This window comes from Erithacus rubecula, assembly GCF_903797595.1.
Source record: "Erithacus rubecula genome assembly, chromosome: 8".
NCBI lineage: Eukaryota > Metazoa > Chordata > Aves > Passeriformes > Muscicapidae > Erithacus > Erithacus rubecula.
The window spans coordinates 12,515,403-12,538,406 of record NC_136659.1 but is presented as its reverse complement, the minus strand read 5'-3'; the positions used below and the strand labels follow the sequence as shown (position 1 = coordinate 12,538,406).

Sequence of the window (23,004 nt, the reverse complement as noted above, 5' to 3'; positions counted from 1 at the left end):
TGACCAACCACCTTTTCTGTTTGTGCCACCCTCCCGCTGCTGGTTTTCTCTTTGGACCACTAAAAGTTCCTTCCTGCATTTGGCTACTGACACCCCCAGCCACACTCAGCAGACCCTGCCAGAGGATTAGGCTGGGTGGTGCACATGCAGCAGAGGCACACTCCCTCCAGGCTGCAGTGGGCATGCTTGTGCTTCCTCTGCCAGCAGACCTTCCAGCTGAGTCATAACATCTGCTCCAGAGGAACAATGTTTTAAAAATACCCGACTGGTAGCCAGACCATGCCCAGTGGATTTTCCTGCAGCCATTTCCAACACATACTGGAACTGGTTTGCAGTCGGTGGGATCCCTGCCTGGGAAGGAGTTAGGGGACGGCTGCTGTGGCTCGCAGCCCCCTCTGGTGGCACATGCCAAATGCTGGCGAAGGTTTCTGGAGACGGGGCCAGGGTTTCTCAAAATAGGCTGGAGATGGCAAACTGGACATGGAGCTGCAGTCAGGCTCTTCCTCCTGACTTTGGGTCCTAGTGTCAAGCCCAGAAGGTTTCAAGAAACAGGAACTGAGACCACTATCATTAGGAAATTTATGCAGTGGTCACTGTGACCTCCTAAGTGCCATAATGGTGCCAAGAGAGTCGAATCAAGCACAGCATCCTGATGTGTGCTGGATACAGGGCAGGCATGGCAGCAGGAGACACATCTGCTCCCACCTTGAAGGGCAGAGTGAACCAGGATTTGTCCAGGGAGACAGCATGCTCCTAGTGCCCATGTCACAGAGCTCTGCTGGCCAGGGGACACTGGCAGCAGTATGCTGGTGTGCTCATGCCACAGCACAAAGGGTGAGACACTCGGCTTGGACAGCCAGTGAAGGCATCTTATGGCAGCATGGCCATCTCCTGAGCTTCCAAAAAGCTGGGCCCTGGAACAAAACAGCTCTGCATTCTTCCTGGAGAGCCACAGACTCAAATTCCTTTGAGCTGAGGTGGCAGGGAGAGCTGCATCCAGATTCAGTACCCACAGCCAGCCAGGCAGCTGGGGCTGCAGCATTCAGCCTGCCTCTCTTGCCATCTCCCTCAAACAAGAGCATAATATTGTGAGAAGCCATCTTTCCATCAGTGAAGGTTAAGAGTAGACAAGGCAGCAATCATGGACAGCTAATTAGTAAATGCTTTGAAAAGTGTGCATAATTAGCTTATTAGTAAACATTTTAGAAACAATGCAGTTCATCTTGTGATTGGCAAAATGCTTAGAAAAGAGAAATACATTTGGAGAATACTAGAGAATGCCAGGGGTTGGAGGGGTTCTTCACTAGGATGTGAGGGGAAGTGACTGCATCTCCTGAAGCACTGGGGGAGTTGAGCTTTAATTTGTGAGGGGAAGTCAGAGATGAGATGTTAAGGAAGGCATTTGCTTGCTCATATATTTGTGGCATGGGTAGCCAGAAGCAACGTTTCTAACGTACAGGAAATAATTCAGTCTGGGTAACATGACACTGCAGCTCCACTTGTCTTCAAATGAGCTTCTACTGTTTTTTAACTCTATCCAGCATCCGCTATATGGTTCATAATTCCATTAAGCCCGGGTCATTTTCCAAAATGGGACATCAGTGGATGGGTTAGCTGTGACGGTGAGACCAGCCACATGAGACAACAGCTTGAAGTTGTTCACATCCCTCTTCTCTGCTTCCCATCTCTCCTTGCTCTGTGGCTGTGTTTCTCTATGCCCCAGAGCCTTTCCCTGGAGGGAGAGGCCCAGTCCAGGCTCTACAGGAGGTGGTGGCCCCAAATACACTCTCGTAGGGTCTCCTATGACCCACCAGCTCACTAACATCTGCTGCATAGGAGTCCAGATCTCATTTTGCACCTTGTTTCCTGTTGGCATGAAGACAAATTGAGGGCCAGCTGGTGACACTGGGAACAATAGGATTAGAGACAGAGACGTCTCCCCCTCCTTCCTGCTGTTGAGGAGGAACTGGTAATGGTGGTGGTGTACTCGCTTCTTAGTCAGCCTCTCTGTCCAGTGAGGGAAGGAACAGGATCCCACAGCATCTGGAGAGGGAGAAAGCACAGGGCTGGCTGTGGTGATTCCTGATTAAGTGGGTTCACAATTCAGCTAAAAGTGTCAGATACATGTGCCTTTTTTGAGCAAGCACTGTAAGCTACACTCCAGCTCTAAGTCCTCTGCATCTTTGCAGACCCTGCTCAATACAGATGCTGTGGGATAGGAGTAGAGCAATCCTGCTGGAATGCCTGATAACCAGTGTTGGGGTCTCCCTGCTTTCAGCAGAGCCTGAAGCCCTTGACTATCTTTGCAACAATGCTCAGCCTACAATGTGACACCAGGTGACCCTTCACAGAGGCTCATCCCAAACAGGTCTCAGGAGCCTAAATAAGTTCTGTGGGACTATGAGTCTTGGTCACTTTTTTTGTGTGTACAGTGGGCCTAGCAATGCTGTTCTACATCATGGACTTGTTGTCTGGATGCAGAGGGTTTAGTGAATGTAAGGGGGGTGCTAGAATGATAGCTTTTAAATTATACTTTTTTTTTTTTTGAGGACAAGATGCAAAGCCCCGTAAAAGAAAAGTGAGATTTTTACCTTGATTTACATAGGAGCTAGTTTAGCCTTTTAATAAGCAACTGTTTGATTCAGCTACTTGCAGCCTTTTTAATGGATATAATCCCTATTGTCAGTCTGTGGCAGACTCCCCAGCAAATATCAGTTCTGCAAGTTGTGAGATTTGGGTTCTTCCCCTTCCCTGCTGTGGATTTCATGTTCCTGCCTTGGTGAATCACTTAAAATTCCCTGTTATAAAGAAATGAAGATCTAGGCATCTGCGGGCATAAAACCCAGTCTAGATAGCAACAGTATAAAGCACACCCCCCTCCAAAGGCTGCTGAGAGGCAGCACCACATAGGAGTAGGTCAGAGGGCAGCAGAAGACAACCAGTTCATTCTCAGCCTTTTCTGGCTGGGTGTGAATTCTGCAATTAAATATGAATGCAAAATAAAAAGAACAGACTGCAAAGAGCAGACTGAAAAACAGAAAAAAATTGTGGTTGCTTTTGGCCAGAACTCAGCATAGAACATATTTGAAGGAATTGGGGGAGGTTAGATTTTAGTCTGAGGCAAGTTCTCAGTTTCCTTTAAATCAAGCGGCTGCACACCACCATTGAATGGCAATGTAATAATATGTTGCAAACCACAGTCTGGTGATCCTGGAATTCCTTATGAGTTAATAGCAGTCATGGTCCACTAATCACAGCTAGGATGTTTTAAGAAACTGATATATCAGTTCAAACACATCAGTTCACACACACCTTCCTTATGCTGGTTTAGTGAGTAGCTCGGTAGATCATTAGAAAGAATGAATAACCTAGGGTTTTTCTGTTGGTTTCTCACCCCACCCCACTGCTAATCCCATGGAATTCTTGAGATCTACACACAGCCTTAGTGAGCAATCACAGTACAGTAATATGGTGTGGTTTTAAAGTAACACTGGGTCAGACATGGAGATATTGTTTGATGAATTCCTAGAAGCAGAGCCTGAAGCAGTGGGGTCTGACAGCAGAAATGCTCTGCCAAAGACTTCGTTCTGTTACAAATGGCACGGAAACTGGCAGGGGAGCTGCCCCCGCCTTCTTGCAGCAGTACAGAAGACACTGTGTGAGGAATCTTTTGAGGTGGAGTTCTGCTTTCCTGAGACAGGCAATACTCATCCACTGGTGATGGGGCAGCCCCTGTTCTCAGCCCCGTGCCTTCCGAGGCCGTGCTGCATGCAGGGTGTTTGCATGGGAAGTGCTCCACGTGTTAGAAACCCTCCAGGGAAATCTCAGAGCTGGGGCTGTTGATGGATGTCCAACAAGGAGAAGTGCCCCCCCCTCCACCGGCAGCACGAGAGTCTGAGGCATGTGCTCAGCTTCCTTCCTCTTCTGTGAGTGTTGGTAGGAGGTTTCATTTACATTGTTATTTTGCAGTGAGGAGGAAGGTGTAATGACTGTCTCTTTGGTAATACTGTTGTTTGGCTGTTAATCATGGGTGGAAACCAGGTCTGGGATCTCCATCAGCAAAGGGGACTGACTCACCATTGATCTATGTTCACTGCATCTTGTTGAAGTTTTTTGACCCATTTGATTTCTTAGGTTTTCTTTTGTGAAAACCTTCTGATTTTTCTGCCATTCAGGAGCAAAACCTCTCTCTGTCTTTAAATATGGCAGATGGGGATTTCTTCAAATGTCCAACAACTCAATTGATGGAGACCTCAGGAGACCTCTCCCCTTCCCTGTCCCCCTTCTCAGCCTGTCTTTTCATCTGCAATCTGGAGATGTAAGGGCTATAGTAATAGAGTGTCAGAGGAAGTAATTGATTCATCACACGCCAAGAGAGGAGTCTGTTGCCTTCAGTGTCAATGGAGCTGAACCACAGCCTGGAAGGGTGAGGGAGGCTTGTAAACACTCCATGGCTGAGCTGGCAGGACAAAGCAGACACACTGCCACAGCTGAACAGGAGGGTGACACAAAGGGTTGCTTGAAAGAAAATCTTTTGGAACAAAGCAGTGGCAGGGTCCTTGTTTATGGGAGAAACAGGGACAGTCCCATCCCCCTGCTCCCAGAGCACATTAAGGAGAAAAGTACCTACCAGCCTCATGCAGCATCCCATTCCCTTGTCTCTGTCTCCCTCTTCTATCTTGATGTAGCTGCCTCTCTGAACTGCTGTCCTGGGCTGAGCTCGCCTCAGGGGCACCAACCAGTCCCTGCTAGCAGTTAATTCCTCCCACACCCCCAGACAGTCACTGCTGTCAAAGACAACCATGTGGGAGGTCACTGCTGCTGCCAATGCACAGCAAGGCATGGCATGTGCATGGCACAGCCCTGGCCCTCACTCAGGCATTGACTGTGCTCAGACTTGGCACGGTTTGGTTCAGATGGCTACTGAGCTGCAAATGCCCATGTTTTGAGGAGAGAAGGGGGTAGGAGATGCTGTGCTGTGCAGTAAGCAAGGAGGGGTCAGGCACTGTTTGCCCCAGAAACAGCTCTTACTACAAGCTGGCACAGCCAAACTGTGGGAATGCCCAAATAGTGGAGGCTGCAGGCCAGGCTTGGCAGCAAAGCTTTAGTCACTTGTGCCTCAGCTGAGGCAGGATCTGGGCTGTGAGCAGGCTGTGTCTGAGAAAATGCAGGGTCAGAAAGTCATCCTATGGTGGGCCAGTCCCAGGGTGACCATCCATCATTAATGAGGGATGTAGACAGCCAGGAGGGTGAGGGTGGGTTGGTCAGGGCTCTGTTCTTGCAACCTCCTTTATACAATTGGTGCTTAACGAGGTGTTTATTTCAGTTTGTGCTGAAAAAAAGCCAGTGGAAAGATAGTGGAAAGCGCAGCTACCAAGCTCTGATCCCCATCTGATTCCAGTTTTCACTCCTTCCTTTTGCTTTTCACTGCGTGTAGTGTCTAAGCCCATGCCTGATACTGCACCACCAAGGTGTGATGGGACATCACTCGCTCCTGTGGGAACAGGGCTGGCACAACATGCCATGCAAGCGTTCCCTGATCCTCATCAGCACCCCAGAACTTGGACAGCCTCTAAGCTCATCCCCACCTACTGCCTGGGCTATCAGGCACTGGATCCCAGCAGAAAAGGGAAATCTGACCCCCCACTGCAAAGAGATCAAAGTAAGCATTTTCCCTTGCCTTCTGCCTGCCCTGCTGCTTTCCAGCAGTAAATTTTCCTTTTGTGGTTGTTATCTTTTATTATATTTATTTTTTCCTTTCTGTTAGTGATCAAGTGCCTGTGAGTGGTGACAGTAAAATGACATAGAAACCGAAGTCTAATTTTTGTCACAGATGGATTGTAGCAGAAGGAGAAAAGTGCAAATGCATTTTCTCAAGTGTCCTGCGTTTTGAGGTATGAAAGGGTTATGAGTTGCTTCAGTTCCCTTAGAGCAGAAACAGAAGGCAGAATGCCATGGAAAGGGGATTTATCCTGAACATGCTTCATATATATGTTATTCCCGATTTCACCATGATTCTCCCCCCACCAATGAACACCACAGACATCTTGCAACAAAAGACCCTTGTAGCTAAAAATAGAAGAGCGAGGAATTTATAGAGATGGTTTTGGAAACAGAAATAAAATTAAACAGCCATGTGTAACTCCTGAACAGCAGCCTGCAGAAAACCCCCGAAGTGCACATTAGCACACCTCTTTTCTTATATAGTGGTTTGGTTTTCCAGGCATGGCCCAGATGAGAGCACTCCTCCAGCCCAAGGGCCCTTCCACAGGGATCTGACAGAACAGCTTGAGGCAGGCAGCCTGGGCATGGGGGGCGAGGCACGGGGGAGCCTTTGCTCTCCTGTCTCAGGGGAGGGCAGCAGCATGCCAGGAGCTGAGACTCCCTCCTGAATCACAACTTGTCTCAGGAGCACTCTGCAGTCGTGTTTTATTCTTCCCTTTGCATAAAGTAGTTTGGCTACCTCCCCCCAGCATAAGTTAGCAGTAACTGCTGAAAGCCTCTTCCCATCAGCAGTGCTTGTAAGGGGGTGAAAACAACAACCCAGAGAGTAGAAATAGAGGCTGTTTATAGTTTCCATTTTTTGTCTTCAAGGCATTTTTGAAGAAGCTTTCCAATCTAACAGGGTTATTTTCTCTCCTTTTCTATTTTCTTTTCCTTTTTCCTTTTCTTGATTTTTTTTTTTCTTTCCCTTTAACTGGATAACTGGATTTTTTAATTTCTCAGAAATTCTAGCTAGATTTTTTGAGGAGATAAGAAAATAATCCAAAGCATAGTAGAATGACTACAAACCCCCACAATACTGTGATTACACAAGACGTAATTGGATACAACAAAATTCAAAACAAACTTCTGAGAAACCCTAAGCAATTTTGCCTGTGCCATTGCCCCCCCACTCCCCCACACCAGCCTAGCTCTCCCCTGCTGCCATTGGACTTTTGTCATTTTAGTCACTGAAATCCAGTGAAATCCCTTCAGATTCAGAGCAATTATAGCCCATTTCTCTCTGTTGTTGCCAGAGTCAGTTATTTCCATAAGGGCAAAACAAGGGCAGGCTCTGTGAGCATATTTTGCCTCAGCATAGGCAAAAATGACCCCAAAGAGTTCAGACTGAGATCAGATTAATCTCTGCATTTTTCAAAGACCCAAAGCCCAGGTCTAGTCGGTAAGAGTGATTTAAAGTACTTCTGTTGCCAGTGCAGAAGAACAATTAATCCCATCCCAAGCTGGGTGTGAGAAACCTGCTTCCACTCAGAGCAGAGGACGTTTAGTTGGCTAAACCTAGACATGGTACAGGATTTTTAGTTCTGTGCACAAAACCACATCAGGGCCTGTGTCTATGAGGAGTGATTCTCTTCTCACAGCGGGATAAATTAGGAGTGATTACCCTTAAAATGATAAGTTACACATGTGTAAAACCAGTTCAAGTCAAAGGAGAATCCAATTCATCTGCTGTATTTATAATTAATTACTCTGATTAAGGGCTGGCAGCTAAGATCAAACTTCATTGCTCTTGTTTCATCAGTGGTGCTCGCCTCTGCTACCATGGCTGTAAAAAAAAAAAAAGTTGTTTTAAAGTCCTTAGTAGTTTCTGGAGCAATTTAACCTTTGAAGGGTATGTCCTCAGGATTGTGTAAACAACATGGAAAAGGTTTTTTTTGTCTTTCGCAATGTAGCCACCCATGAAATAAGGATTTGGTTGGAAGGTGGCATACAAAAGGATGAGGATGGGTGGTGACACAGAAAAATTGACTAAGTCAGATAGCATGTAATGGACATTAATTCTAGTCACCTCTTGATTGCACAACAAGCATAGAGATGCTGGTTCATGATTTCTTAACTATCTCTATACTGCAACTGCTATTTAATTTCTAAGAAGCTGCCTGTTCTTAGAGGATGTTCAAAAGACCTTGGCCTTTTTATGACAATTTCTGAGAAACAAACCTCCCACCACCTTTTCAAGGGGGGAGCAATTGCATTTACTAGCTGCCATTGTGGCTAATCACAGATCTTCCCCAGCTACCTGCAGAATATTAACACCTGCAGAATTTCACCAGAATTGCAGTTTCTCTTCCTCTCCTCAGCAGATGCATTCAAGACACAGTGACATATGGCTCAAGCAGATCAGAGGTCTTGAAGGCTCAAGTCAGCCCTGGGCATTCCCAAATTTAGGGTTGCTGGCATGAAGTCTGTACCTATTTGTCTCCCTGTCTATCTAGGCCAGATTTCTCCAATATAATATAATCTCTCCAGTCAAGACTGGCTTCTATTCTTGGCTGTGCTGCAAACTTCCTGTGTGACCTTGGGGCAGACAGTGCTCCTCTCTGCCTTCCTACCTCCCAGGGTCTCGTGAGAACCCCATCATTACTGTTTGCCAGCTGCAGTCATGAGCCCCATGGAAACGCCTATAAATAATTGCTCCAAATTAAACATTGGGGAAGTTCAGGTTAGAGCCTTGCCTCCCTCTCCAGTCCTGGCAAGCCCTGGAAACTGAGCTTTGCTGAGCATAAGTCCTCACCTACTTCAAATTATAGCTCTAGAGAGAGACAGAGAAAAGCTGCCAGCTAGGTCAGAGCTTGGCCAGTCCTCCTCAGGCTTTGAAGCAGGGCTTGCACAAGTTTATGTATTCAGAGGACTTATGACATGGCTGAGAACATATGAATTATTTGTAATTCATGTTTCTCCCCATCCTAAGCTGATGTCCCTGCAGTGCCCCTGAAGCATGTTTCAGGGGGGAAGGACTCAGCATCTCTTGGGACTGGGGGGGGGGAAGGCCAGCAGGATTGTTGATTTTGTGTTCAGCAGTATGGGTCACTAAACATTTTGTGTTGAGTGTCTCCCTGGAGAGGAGCACCCAGAGAAATGTCACAAGCTTTCTGGTGCTGCTCCCCAGATAGGTTGAAGTGTTTCTGGAGCTCAGCAGTGCCTGGGTGAGCTCCTGGGAGGTTTGTCCTGGCCCCAGGGGACCATGGAGCACAGCTTAATGGCCAGGGAGCAGAGTAGCTATTTTGGAATAGAAAAGGACTGAAAATCTGGAGGTCCTCTCATACTCACTACAGCTGGGGCTTATTTGCCTTTGTTGCACCTCATTTGAGGAGCCAGCAGCAAAATGACTTAGGAAAAATAGAAAGGAAAGCCTGGGAAACAGAGAGGTTGACTGGAGGAAAAAGCAAGCAAACAAGCATGAATAATACAGGCTGCAGAAGTGCTTTATAATTGGTTTATAAAAGCTCTCTTAACATCAGCAGAGCACCTTCTACTAAAAATCTGCAATAAAAATGCAGCAATATTTGTAAGCATTGTGCATTTTTTGTTTAATTCTGTTAAACAACTTCAAGAAGAACATCTAAGCCTTGTATTTCCCTTCTTTCTCAGCCTCCATTGTCTGGGCAGTTAAAAGCACTTCAGCATTGCCTTCCAGCCTCAAAACTCCCTGGTGAAAAGCTGTTTGAGATGGTTTCAAACCAACTCACTAGCATTCTCACTCAAGTGGCAGCTCAGAATATCTTGCCATTGTGCATTTGGAGGAGAAGCCAACTGTGGTCACCTTTCCTGCAAAAGAAGAGTTGGCTAATCAATTGGTTATACTTGTGGGTTACAGAGGTTGCACCCTGCCCTCACATGTTTGTGCTTGGCTCATTGGAGCAATGCCTAGGTGGGGAGAAGTGGCCATGAAATGTGCTTGGAGATGGCAGCTTTCCCAGTGGAGGTAGTGCCAGAGGTCAGCCCACAAGAATGTTGGTGCATGGTGAGTGAAACAATGGATTTGGTTATATGAGTGAAATGCAAATTGCTGGGTACTGTATGAGACAGTTGGAACATCATTGCAGCATAAATGTGTCCCACCAGCTGTGCCCTAGGCCATAGTTATCTGAAAATGAAACAGTTAGAATAGAAAACATGGCTCAGTTCTCTTTCTTCCAGTTTTTCTTCTTGTTTTTCACAAGGGAAGAAGGAAGTCTAGAAACCATGATTAAGCTTAACAGGAGCAGAGATTTGGCCAAACTGGATTGTAACATGTCCAGTGACCCATGATGAGGAGAATGGGGTTTATCAGTTTGTTTGTTTGAGGGCCAAGGCATGGACATGGCTGAAGAGCATGGCTCCAAAAGAATCTGTGATGGGGATTAGCTGGCATTCTTGCTGAAGTTTGGAAGTTTAACATGGATGTCTTTGGTGTTCATTTTGAAAGCCTAAAGCTTAATTGCTGTGATGGAGAGGAAGTGGGGCTTGCTCATCTGGGCAAGGGCTATCTCCCAAGTGTAATACTTCCCCAGTTCACATTCTGTTTATATGACCCAAAGAAAAGGTTTTGCCTCATGCAGAGCAGAGCCTTGGACCAAGACATTTTAACTAGGGAAGAAAACTCTTCCACATTTATATTAATTTCACATTTGGCAAAAATTATTTCCTGACCTTCTTGTAAGGGTTGGGGTTTTTTTTTCAGTTTTTTTTAACATTTGATTTATTAAGGATTAGCTCCAGCATGAGAAAGCTGAGCTAGATGCTTGAATGAAGCCAAATAGGGCTTAATTTAAAGAGGCAAATATTTCCTGATGATTTACTTACTAGATTCATTCTTTTAATTTTCCATTTGCAGATTGCCCATGAGCAGATTGCAATATTCCCTAATTGTATGTGTTATTGGAAGTCTGTCACCCATTCAATAAGCAAAAATTTCTTGGTGCAGGACTTGCTTCTGAAATTCCAGGGTTCCTATCGAGCTGGGTGGCTTGAGGAGCCATGTGGACAGCACTAGGATATTTGTTGTGCTGGCTGTAGCAGAAGCTGTGATCACTGCAGTCGAATAGCTGAAGCCATGTACTGTGTTGGCGAGGTACAACCCCACGAGGACACAAACAGATGTGATTCCCTGGGATGCAGCTAACCTCTGCCTGTGCATGAAAATGGCAGCTTTTACAGCCCATTCCATTAACTGTGTTTTGCCAACATTTATGTTTTTGCCAAATTAATTTTTTGCCACATACTCACAATTTCACTAGTAGCCAGTAGTTCTGTGGCACAGATGTGCACTTCAGATGTGGAAGGGCTGCAAGCATGCTGAAAGCAAGTAGTTATTTAGAGAACAAAATGTCCCTGCTGTTTGCTCAGTACTACTTTAAACAAATAGACAAACAAGGAGGAAAAAATTCTACTTAGAAGAAGCACTAACACTATCTTCTATGTTCCTCCTCCCTGGAGAGATGGTAGGATGAAGCCACACACGATGGACATTAGTGGGGTCACACAGGGTGCTGCTGACTGGTGTCAGGGTAATAAGGGGTCACGAGGTGATGGGGGCTAGGCAGAGCTGAGGAGAGAGCAGGGGGAGCAGATCTTCATTTGCATTGCTGTGTGTCCACACACCAGCTAAGCCAAATGCTCTTCCTCTTTGAGTGCCACTTCTCAAGACCGCTTGGATTTCACCTTGGCCAAGCCAATTGAGTCTGTAATGAAGTTAAAGGCTGGGTGATTGCAGCTAGTTGAGCACTCAGTCCAGTGTAGACAGGATTTTATCTGCAGGCATTTTGCTTTTGGCTCTCAGCCTGATTTAGTCCCAGAAAGGAGTGAAACCAAAGCCGTCTGGGCCATCTTTCTTTGTGGAGGAGCACACTAAGTCCCTGTAAGTTTGTTTTGAGGTTGTTGCTTGCAGATATGTGCTTTGAGGAACGGGAATGAGTCACATGAGGATCATTCTGTATCCAGCAAGCTACTTCTCCTTTCAACTCTCCATTCCCAAACAGAGGATCTTGTGACAAAGAAGAAAGGCAGATTCCTGGCAGCCTGGAAATGTTTTTTTTTTTCTCCCTGGCCCCCGTAAGAAGAGCTGTAGCATGTTGTTCAAACAGGTTGATACAAAGCAAATAAACAGTCCTAGAGAGACGGTCAGTTTCTGTAAATAGCAGCATGCTGGTCAGAGAGGAGAGGGGCGGGAGAGCGTGGGTGTTAGAAAGCAGCTGAAGAACAAGATGTACACGTAAAAGCTGTTTGTTTCTTCACAGCACGCAGAGCCTGATAGTACTACCTTGCCTACTCATGGCCTAGAAAATATGAAGGGATCTGTGGCAGTTTTGCTTTTGTCTCTGCACCAGGAGGCAATTCTTCTAACCCTACATATTCCTCCCCCAGACCAGTCAAATACTCAGGCTAGTGGATAGGTGGAACACCTTCAGGTAGGTTTTAGCAAAGGCAGGTTGCAGTTCCAGGGTGTGCAAGACCAGCAATAATGAGTGTGGGTACCCAGCTCTTATACAAAACTTCTCATCCACAGAAAATCTTCATTAGCACTTAATAAAAGATGATTAATATTAATGTCCAAGTGCTAAGTGAGTGTACTTGCCATGCTTGCTAAAGGACCAATGTGGTGTCAGTGTACAAAATAGCTACCTTCTCACATGGGTTGAACATTGACAGTCACGCTTGGTGTGTGCTTGGCCAAATCCTACATGGATACTGGAATAAAGTGAGCTCTGCCAAACAGCACAATGGCAATTCAGAAGAAAGGTCAGGGGAGGAGAACAGCTCTGGAGAGATGTTTCTGAGCTTCTCCCCTGCCAAAGGAGTTTTGTGGAAATGGAGGTAAAGCATGTCCTAAATTTTGCATGTTGGCTGGGAAAGTTAAGTGGATGGATGTATGTGCGATAAATGAATGATGTGAATGGCAGCAGAGGAAAAGACCTAAACATAGTCAGACAAAAGAGAATAAATGTTTTCAGGTCTGTGGTGTGGTGTGAACAAGAGTCCCAGGTACCTGTCTGGAAGACATTCTGTGAAATAGGCAGATACCAAGAGTGGTTTTTGTTTGTGTCCTGAAGCACATCCCTGACAGATGGTTTCCCTGCCATTTCACCTGCCTCCGCAGGTACGACTACATCGAGATCCGTGACGGGGACAGTGAAGCAGCAGACCTGCTGGGCAAGCACTGTGGGAACATTGCACCTCCTACCATCATCTCTTCTGGCCCCTCTCTCTATATCAAGTTCACCTCAGACTACGCACGGCAAGGTGCCGGCTTCTCTCTGCGCTATGAGATCTACAAGACAGGTGAGTGTCTGAGTCAGTGCCTGCCTCCCAGACTGTTTGACACAATTATCTTCATCTGGAGATCCCTTTGACCACCTTTTCAATGTGATTTCTAGCATATTTTCCAGAGATAAAGGACTTTTTTTTTTAATTTAAGCAAGTCTGTGCATCACATTTCCAAGATGTTGGTGGCACATGACAGTGCATTTTTGGATCACAGTGTGGCAATTAAAGTGGGCTTCCTCCTTAACTGCTCTCTTGTATTTGAGAACTAGAAACATATATCTTTACTTCCTAGGATGTTCAGAGCTTATTAGGGCTAAAAGGGGATTGTCCCTCTGTTAGGAGTGCATGGAGCTCCCCCTCCTGTGGAGTTGTGATTCAGGGTTGATCAGTGATGCTGTGTTTTCTCTCCATGAGTGTGGTGTTTGTAACTGGGGAGCTCTAGTTTTCAAGTGATTGCTGTCAGCAGTGCTGTCAAAGTCTAAGGCAGCACCTTTCCAGGCTGGTGTAAGAGGAACTGTTCATAATTCTGTTTAATACTGAACTATTACTGAGGAAAGAAAAAATCTGCTCAAAGCCCTTTTAATAGTGTTTCTGTCTAAATATTTGCCAGAATTTTGTGCCTAGGGAGAAGGAGGCTTGAAAAAATAGCCCCTGCTCTGTGTGCATGTGAGAGAGGTGTGCCTGCATGCTGAGGGAACAGGAGAGTGTTTTGAGTGGGCACCTGCCCTGTGCCCATATTCCTTTAGTGGTGTGCTGGAAGAAAACACACATGGCTTTTAGTCATTGCATCCAGCACCAGAGAAAAAAAGATGTCTGCTCCATGGCAAGAACAAAAAAGGAGCACAACAGGGTTGCTTATCCAGCCTCTCTAAAGAAAAGATGGGCAGTGCCCAGGGGCCCTGGACCAGCTGGGAGCATGCAGAGGTGCACAGACAGCCCACAACCTGGCCACAGGCAGATGTGAATGTGGAGGCTTTGCTGCAAGAGAATGAGAATCCCTAAAGTCATTGTGAACAAATGAGGATAGGACATGTGTGAAGGTTCAGATGGAGGAGGAAAGATGGCAGTTTCCTGGACTGCATAACTGGCCATTGACCTGTTGTGCAGCCAGCTCACCACCACTGTCAGTTTATGGTTAGGATTCAGATTATTCCTGAAAGTTAGTGATTCACCCAGATACTGGGGTTTGCTAAGCCCAGCTGGCATCACAGAGGATAACAAAGAATGCAGGTGGGAAGACCCACCTCAGCCCCCCTTGCCTCTGTCTCCCTGCTCACATCTCCTGTGAGCCCAGCAGGCTGTGCTGGGCTGTGCCTGACCTCACACTGCAGTGTGGGGTGGCCCAGCCATGCTGTGGGAAGGGATAGCAGGCAGGAACCCTGTTGGTCTGGTTGGGAGCCAGTAAAGAACCAAATCTATGAGGAGAGAAGTTGTTACTGGAAAGGAGGGAGGGAGAGGAATCAAGGGCTGATCTGGAGAGCAGGTATTGGATGGAGGCTGGAGCTGAGTTTGTGTCCCTCTATGTAAAGTCCCTGCAGGGACTGGAGAGCCCTCAGGTCTGAAGTGGTGCTTGGGGCTCCTTTTTCCACCCCCACACCTGCAGGCAGCCATCCTCTCCAGATATAGCCACACTTTCTTACAGCCACAGCCCACGAAATCAAGCCTGGCAAGGCAGGTTTTGGCACAGGAGTGTGGATGAGCCCGTGATCCTGGAGTGCTCCCAGCCCAGCCCAGTCCCAGCCAGCGCTCTGGAAAGGGGGGGTGGGTGGTGCTGGCTGCAGGGCTCCTGCAGTACAAGCAAACCTTGCCTTTTGCTGGCAGGCAGGCATGGGCCAAGTTTCTGTCTGAGCTGTCACAGTAACCAGCAAGGGTGTCACAAGCTTTAAAGGTCATCAGATTGTCATTGTCCACAGCAGTAAAGACAGCAGTGGCTGCAGATTCCTTTTGTCTTCAATGTGATCTAAAAAACAGCTCTTTTCAATGGAGCATTTATTTCCCCACCTTGTGCTAAATTTCCCTTATCATAGTGTGAGAGAGGAGCAATCTGCATACAAACAGCCACATACCAGTGTTTGAATCCCCTGATGGGTATCAGTCAGCAGTCTGTGGGCTGACAAGAGCCTGCCCTGGCTGGTCCAGCCTCCCTGCTGCTCCCTTTGTGAGTCAGTTTGGCAGGGCTGGCCTGAGCTCTCCAGTGCTGGGCATCAAAGTCTCCTCTCAGACTGGCCTGTGCTGCCGAAGCCAGCATGACTGCCGTTGATTATCTGCAGCTTCCTTATAAAAAGCTGATCATTGTGTTTGCTGCTATTAGCCAAAATGTAGACAAAGATGCCAAATGCGATAAGAGCCCCACATGAGGAAACTGCTGTCTAATGTGGTGACATAGTTGCATCTTGTCAGTCTCTAGAGGACAGTCCCTGACTCTGTGTTTAGCCTTTGATTTTTCTCCTGAGCTCGGAGCTTGTGTTATTTTCACTATTTATCTGTTCATCTTTCAGGTTGTTTGGAATGAAGTACACCCTTAGCCTAGTCATGGCATTATGCTGTGATTTGTGTTTGGCTTTTTTTTTTTTTTTTTTTTTTTTTTTTTTTTCTTCTTTTCCTCTGCATTTTGCCCCACAGGTTCACACCAGAAAAGCTGGCTGCTTCATTAGGTAGTCAATTAAGAGCCTCTCCTGAGTAGCTCTCTAGCCAGGCACTGCATAATGCAGTGCAAGATCCTGCTATTACTGCAGGCTGCTGGCCTGACTTCGTAGGTTAATGCTGAATTGAATAACAAGTCTCCCATCAGTCCTGGGAGGGCTCGTGCTGCCTGGAAGAGCTGGAGCAAAAGGGTTTGCAGAGGAGAAGGAGATTGACCCAGTAAAAATGAAGCAGAAGCCTTTGTAAATGCTAGTGCCAGGTTGCAGCAGTGGCCAGCAGCTTCTCTAACATTCCCTTTCTCCTCTGATAGCTCCAGGCTGCAGATTTCTGTTGCCTATTGTCCTGTCAAGGGTTTCAAAGTCACCGTGGTATGAATATGACACAAATTCCCCTCTCCCCAAGCACCCCGAGGCACCTTGGCTGCATGAGAGGGAGCACTGAGCTGGCCTGGCTGCAGCCGAGGCCAGTGCTGAGGTCAGCAATAAATAAGAGGCAACATTGTCTGTCCTCCCCACCACGCAAAGGTCTTCCTTAAGGATAGAAATTACTTGCATATCTGGTGTGGATGGCTCATTCTTTGAAAAAGAGGGCTCTGTTCCTGCTCTCAGCAAGACCCCCCTGCCACAGCCTCTGTTATCCCCACTCTTAATGTGGCCACGTTGTGGAGACTATGCTGGAGCTGGTCCCTGTCCCTTATGTGTGTCTTGGGGGGGGCTGCCAGCTAGCTGTGCACTTCCCAAAGGTTTGCAGCGAACAGTGGAGATATTGGCACCCTCCACAGGCCCTTTCACTGTGTAAATATTTGTGCTTCCAGATTTTCTCAAAAGGAAACTGAGGCACAGATATCTATGCTGGAAGGCTGGAGTTTGCAGGAGACTGGCCCATGGAAACAGCCTTTCTAAAAGGAATACATCCCATTACTCGTCTCTGCCCCATCCCAGGCAGCTCCTTCCCCAAACAGGGCTCCTCCATCAGACCTGGGGCTGCTGTGGCTCCTTGCTTGCATGGCTGCAGGTAGCAGCTGTGTCATGAGTACCGTGGATGGCAGCTCCCTGCGTGCTGGCCAGCCTCTGCAGGCTCTGGAGCAGCACACAGGTCTGCCAGGTCAGCAGTTGAGAGACAGGTTAGAGTGGAAAGGGCCAGCTGGGGAAGACAGACTATCTTGGTGTGGCCTCCCTGTCCACCACCACCAGTGTGAGGGACATGGCAGGGTGCTGGCCTGCCAAATCACAGCAATGGCTTTGGATAGGATCACTCTTCTAGTCCTGGTTTTGAGGTAAGTGTCAGGAGATCAGCAGTGATGTACAGATTATGTCTGCAAAGCTGTCTAAGGAATTTTGAACCATGTTGTCCACTACAGTGGCCTCATGGACCTTGTCTCTCCACATGTGGAATGCTTTGAAAATCACCTTCTCACTTCTTCGAGTAATTCCCACAGCTCTTGAGCTGCAGGACACTTGCAGAAGTGAATATACAACCCTACCAAACTAAGAATGGGGTTTCCATAGTGTCAAGTTGCTAGCATTAAGCTTCATCGTTGCTAAGAAGGTTCTGGGTTTCTCCTGCTGCTACAGGCTCTGAGGACTGCTCCAGAAACTTCACTGCCCCCAACGGCACTATTGAGTCTCCAGGTTTCCCTGACAAGTATCCACACAACCTGGACTGCATCTTCACCATCATAGCCAAGCCAAAGACAGAAATCCTCCTCCACTTTGTGCTTTTTGACCTCGAGCATGACCCACTGCAGTCGGGGGAAGGAGACTGCAAGTATGACTGGCTAGACATCTGGGATGGCATCCCTCAGGGTAAGCCACAGGGTGATGCACTGCTTTCCTTGACCTTTCCTGGTGTCTCACAAAGCTCCAAAACTGCCTGTGTCTGAACACCAGGGGTGCCTAACCACAAAAGTGGCTCAGCCTGCAGCCTGCCATTAGGGCACTCCATGGCCAGCCTGGGGATGGTGTGCCTGCAGAAGGCTGAATCCATTAAACCACAAACTACTGCTCTGTTGTAACCACTGATCTGAAAAGCCCCGTGGGATACTCCAAACACCAACAGTCCTCCCTCAGGGAAGGGCAGTGGGTTCATGCAATGATGGGAGAACCTCCCTACCTTATAGCAGAGCATTCTGGAGCATTTCCCAGCAATTGCAGAGCAAGGCTGCTGCAGTGGATATTTCTGCACGGTATGGCACTTGGCCAATGGATATAAAAAATAGCCCATCCCCAAAGCCTGTGTTTTTTATCCTATCCAGCAGTGTGCTGGTGACCCAGGAGGCTGCTGGACAAGCAGGCATTACCTTCACTGCTCTTTGTTTTGCAGTTGGCCCCTTGATAGGCAGGTATTGTGGTGCTAAGATGCCATCAGACATCCGCTCAACCACCGGCGTCCTCTCTCTCACCTTCCACACGGACCTGGCAGTGGCTAAGGATGGCTTCTCTGCTCAGTACTACTTGATCCACCAGGAAGTCCCAGAAAGTAAGTTGAAACGTGTGTATGACTTAGTTGTGTCCCCTGTGTTTCCCATCTTTCCCAGTTTGGCATATGCAAGAGTGAAGCAGGCAGAAGTGTGGCCAGGGGCTGGTTCTCCACCAGCAGTGCAGACAGCAGCTTCACTTAGGTCTGTTGTCTGTTTCTGGTAGAAGCAAGATTTCAGTAAGAATTTAACTTTCTGACCTTTTGTTGACTTTTCACTTGCTTGTGAAGTCTTCTTCAATACCTTTTGGGTTAGAATCCTTCATGTGTGTGCTCAGCCCAAAGGATTTAGGGGAAGACTTCAGCCCAGCATGTGCAGCAGATTCATTAAAGCGTGGGGGGAAATATGCGCGCGCTCTCTCTCTAGTTTTCCAGAAATTCACAGTCTCAAACCACAAATTGGAATTTCTTGGCTGTCTAATTAAAGATTGCTTAAAGCTCTAAGAATCTCAAGCCAAATTTATTTTATAACCCTTAATAGGGGAGGTGAATTGATGTGGAGTGAGGAAGTAAGTTGTGTGTTCTGAGAATGAAAAGCATTTTGATTCTTTGTGATAACACTTGCAGGCAAGGAAAGGTTCCATTTGTTTTCCCATGGTATTTTTCCCTCAGAGCTACTGTTCTTGACCTCTGTTCACAGTGAACCTCTCATACTACAGAAAAAGCCTTCAGGACACCCCTCAGTCCCAGAGAAAGAGACCTGCCACTGAAAGACTGAGACAGAGAGTAGGGTAGGGTTGAGTAGGGGTTGTGCAGCACCAGGGCAGCAAGGTTACAACCTCTTGCTCTGTGATTAAGGGATGTTCTGATGAGGCTGTGAGGGCTACAGACAAGCATGAGCTCTTCACCATTACCTATTGCCACACTCAGTTGATCTGTTCTTTAATCCTTTTTCTGTTCTGGATTTGGAAATAAGATGTTGAACACAAAGCTTGAGAAATCAAGCACAAGAGCCTTTGTTAAAGTGCCAGGTCTGTTCTCATTTATGGTGGTGTAAACTGAAACGTTAATAATAGCACTGACATCCTAACTTGGCCCATCGTTTCCACCCAAGCTTGACTTGGCCACATTAAAAACACAGGCAGTTTGGTGGAGCCCCGTTGGTTTACAGCAGCAGCACGCTTGGACCCATGCAGTATTTTCTATCACTGTTTTCTTTGCTATTGTTTTTACAGCACAGCTGCCATAAAATAGATGAGATGTGCCATAAAACTGAGCTAATTGTGACTTTTAAAGCCTTAGAAGTAAAGAGATCCAAAGAAAAGCATAGCAGTGTCTTTCATAATCTTATCTGGCTGATACCACATACAGATACACATGCATGCAGGTATACACAGACACATACACACATGCATCCCTGCTCTCACATGCACACAAAACCTTTAGAGCTGCCCATTCCAGCCCTTGACCTTCCTGCTGGCAACAGTAAGCACCTTCCTAATGTGTCTGTCTGTATTCCTTGCTTTGCCAGTGCTTAGATTTCACCTAAGATTTCAGCCTTTGAGAATATGGGAATGTTGTGGCAAGGGTACTTGGAACATCTTGGTGGAGGTGGAGGGAGGGAAGGAACATAATTGTGTCAAAACTAAGTAAAGGTAAAGAGGACAGAAAAAGGAGAAAGATCCAGACTGCATTAGTGCTCAGAGGGCCATGCAATCACAAAGCTGCCCTATCTATATTTTTTCGGTGCCATCTGTGAACACACACAACCTTCAAGATGGTGCAGATCTGTTCATCTTTCCAGACAGGCAGCTTTGCTCAGGGTTAGCTGGAGAGGTTAGTTCAGGGCTGCCTTTCACTTGGGGGTGAAATACTGAGACTGTAAACCAATCTCTGTGTGTGTGTGTCTGCTCTAGACTTTCAGTGCAATGTGCCTCTGGGGATGGAGTCTGGCAGGATCTCCAACATGCAGATCAGTGCCTCCTCCACCTACTCAGATGGGCGATGGACCCCTCAGCAGAGCCGGCTCAACAGTGACGACAACGGCTGGACCCCCAATGTAGACAGCAACAAAGAGTACCTCCAGGTACCTTTCCAGCCCCCTCTTCTCTTCCCCACCAAATGGAGTGTCACGCTGCTAAAGTGACCCTTGACCATAAGGCTTGTTGAATTTTTTATTGCCTCTGTGGCTCACGGGAGCGAGCAGCAGGGAGCTGCAGTGCCTCGGTGAAGCGCGGCAGGCTGGCTCTCCCATTAGCTTACCCGCACAAGGACTGACTCCATCCACCCCCTCCTTTCTGCCCAAACCCTGATGGACTTTCCATCAGACTGACAGAGACTGAGAGACCTCTGCCACTTACAAGGGCCACTGACTCCGCCACTGCTCTGAGGACCACAGTCTCCAGGGGGTGCCTAGAAAAACAACTAGAATAATATTTATCTCATCAGTGATGCAGGGAGCGCGAGCGGGCTGGTGTCAGGCGGGGGGCTGACAGAGCAAAGGCTTTCCCTGGGAGCTGGTTAGAGCCACAGTGTGTCCACACACAGCTTCTGGCTGTGTCACATCGCCGGGAGACACTGCTTGCTAAAGGGCACTACGAGCAGGAGGTGCTGAATGTCATTGCCTCCAGCAGACATCTCATTCTTCATTCATGGCAGGGCTACTAAGCCAGCTCTGCTGACCTTTCTCAACCCATGCTGTAAAACAAAACAAAACAAAAAAAAAAAAACCCAGCAAGGGAAAACCAAGAGCTGCAGCACTTGCTAATTGGATATCATGCTTTTATTTTACATGGAAAAAGTCAGTCTCTGTCCTGCTTTAATGGAGGTGCATTTATGTGCACATCCTATTGCTTGGTCTGAGGCAGGAAGAAGGCTTTGTGGTGGTCCCATATAAACAGACACCAAGATCCTTAGCTACTCTTGTCCCAGGGTTCTATTCTGCTGAAGTCAACTCTGGGAAGGGTTGTGGCTGTTGAACTGCACACCCCACAGATAGAGTGAGACAGGCTGGATTTGCATCTTTTTATTTTTCAGAGACAGAGGAACTAATTAGCCACTCTAGACCCTCAGGTGGTCACCACTCTCTTTCTTGTCCCTTTTTCCCCTGGAAAGGTGGACCTCCACTTCCTGACTGTGCTCACAGCCATTGCCACACAGGGTGCCATCTCAAGAGAAACCCAGAAGGGCTACTATGTCCGTACCTACAAGCTGGAGGTCAGCACCAATGGGGAGGACTGGATGATGTACCGACACGGGAAAAACCACAAGGTAATGTCCTTTGTGTCTCTTCTGCCTGCACCTTGGCGAGTCTTGCAGCCAACAAGAGGGAACTGAGAGATTTTGCAGGCTCAAAGGGTTTAATCCATGAGGGACCCTTTTTCTGATGACAGCTAAAAGAGTGATGATGCTCTAAACAGAAATAGTCCTTTCTCCTCTGCACAGCAATGAGGAAACACTATTCCTTGGAAAACCTGGCTGCTGCTGCATCTTTCGTGGTGGTGAGAGTTTGTTCTTTGACTGCAAATGAAGGAGAAAATAACACACGCAGCCTGTGTTTTGCCATATAAGATTCATTGAGCTTTTATGGTCATAGACCCGTCTGCATGCTGGGTTAACAATCACAAAACCACATGAAACTGTAGTTCAGGAGTTACTGAGGCCTGGAAATGAAAGGGCACAAATCCTAAGAGGCAATTGCACAATCCCAGAGAACAGAATGAGCAATAAATTATGAGAAACAATTCAGGCAGCCAGAGCTGTGGGATCTGTGCTAAGCAGGCATGGTCAGGAAGGGTGCATTGATCCCTGGGAGCTGTGCATGCTCTTGTGTGTTTCTGGGACACCCACATAGGTGGGAGCAAGGAGGAGGGAGGGCAGATATGGGTGTTCATCCATTTCATACCATATGTGTGCTGGTGTGTGGCCAGGAAAGGTAAGTTTGGAGTGGTCTTCATGGGAGGTTTGGTGTATAGGGAGGAGGGTTAAGATAGCCATGGTGCCAGGCTGGTTTTTCTGTCAATTGCTTTGGTCATGGGGCTGTTCCCTGGTTAAGGTGCCTCAAGAAAGCACTTCCCTGCTCTTCTGTGGCACCCACCAGCACTGCTACTGTGTTCAGTCCTTCCTGCTGATGTGCCATAGTGTGTCTGTGTGAACTCTGTGGCTGGAGTCCCACACACATCTCAGTCATTTTCGATTGCTCAGCACTTCTATCAAATTAGCTGTCCCTTCCCTTTGCTGGCAGGGTTGCTGCTGGCATGAAATGCAGTAGCCTGCCTTGTCCAGGATTCATCCAGACATTTCCTTCCCTTCCGGGCCGTGTGATTTCCCCTTCCCCACAAGTGTGTCTTAGGTTCAAATTCCCTCTGCTTCCCAGAATGAGTCCTCTCTGTGCAGAGGTACCTATCAGGGTCTCATACCTGCAATATTTGGAGTATTTAAGCTCCTCATGTGCCAGTGAGGGAGTGTTAGTTCTATTTTAGAAGTGAGGAGATGCTGGCACAGGGCAGCCCAGCACCACACAGGGGAGTCCTTAGCTGGGCTCCCCCAGATCTCGGGTGGGCTGGCTCCAGGACAGTAGTTCATGTCAGAGTTTATGTACAGTTCTAACACAGGAACCCATGCAGCAGTGTAGAACCTCTGTGCTCTCCCAGAACCCACTAGTCACAGCAGATCTTTATGGGAACCAGGGCCATATCCCCTCACCCCAGGTGAGTTTGGGGTTTCATTGAGACCTTTTCTGTAAGCTGAGTCAGGCAGGAGATACTCATCATGCTGGGCAGAGAGATGAGCTGTATAAATAGCTTGGTGTTTCAAATAACCACTGGCAATAAATTTACCTTTTCAAGCCTTAACTGGAGCAGGAATCTGGCCTGGAGAGTGGTTTTAGTTGCAGAGGAGAATAAATATCCCATCTTT

At 47.3% G+C, this 23,004-nt stretch overlaps 1 protein-coding gene across 6 annotated transcripts in view; it reads left to right on the top strand.

The window, feature by feature from the left end:
• Positions 1 to 23,004, top strand: part of NRP2 (neuropilin 2) — an 89,223-nt gene that overhangs the window by 15,862 nt on the left and 50,357 nt on the right. For all 6 annotated transcript variants that reach the window (XM_079311466.1, XM_079311464.1, XM_079311467.1 and 3 more), the window contains exons 3-7: positions 12,863 to 13,044; positions 17,247 to 17,477; positions 17,995 to 18,150; positions 20,004 to 20,173; positions 21,202 to 21,357. In XM_079311466.1, the coding sequence (XP_079167592.1) occupies positions 12,863 to 13,044; positions 17,247 to 17,477; positions 17,995 to 18,150; positions 20,004 to 20,173; positions 21,202 to 21,357 (895 nt within the window). The remainder of the gene's footprint in view (positions 1 to 12,862; positions 13,045 to 17,246; positions 17,478 to 17,994; positions 18,151 to 20,003; positions 20,174 to 21,201; positions 21,358 to 23,004) is intronic.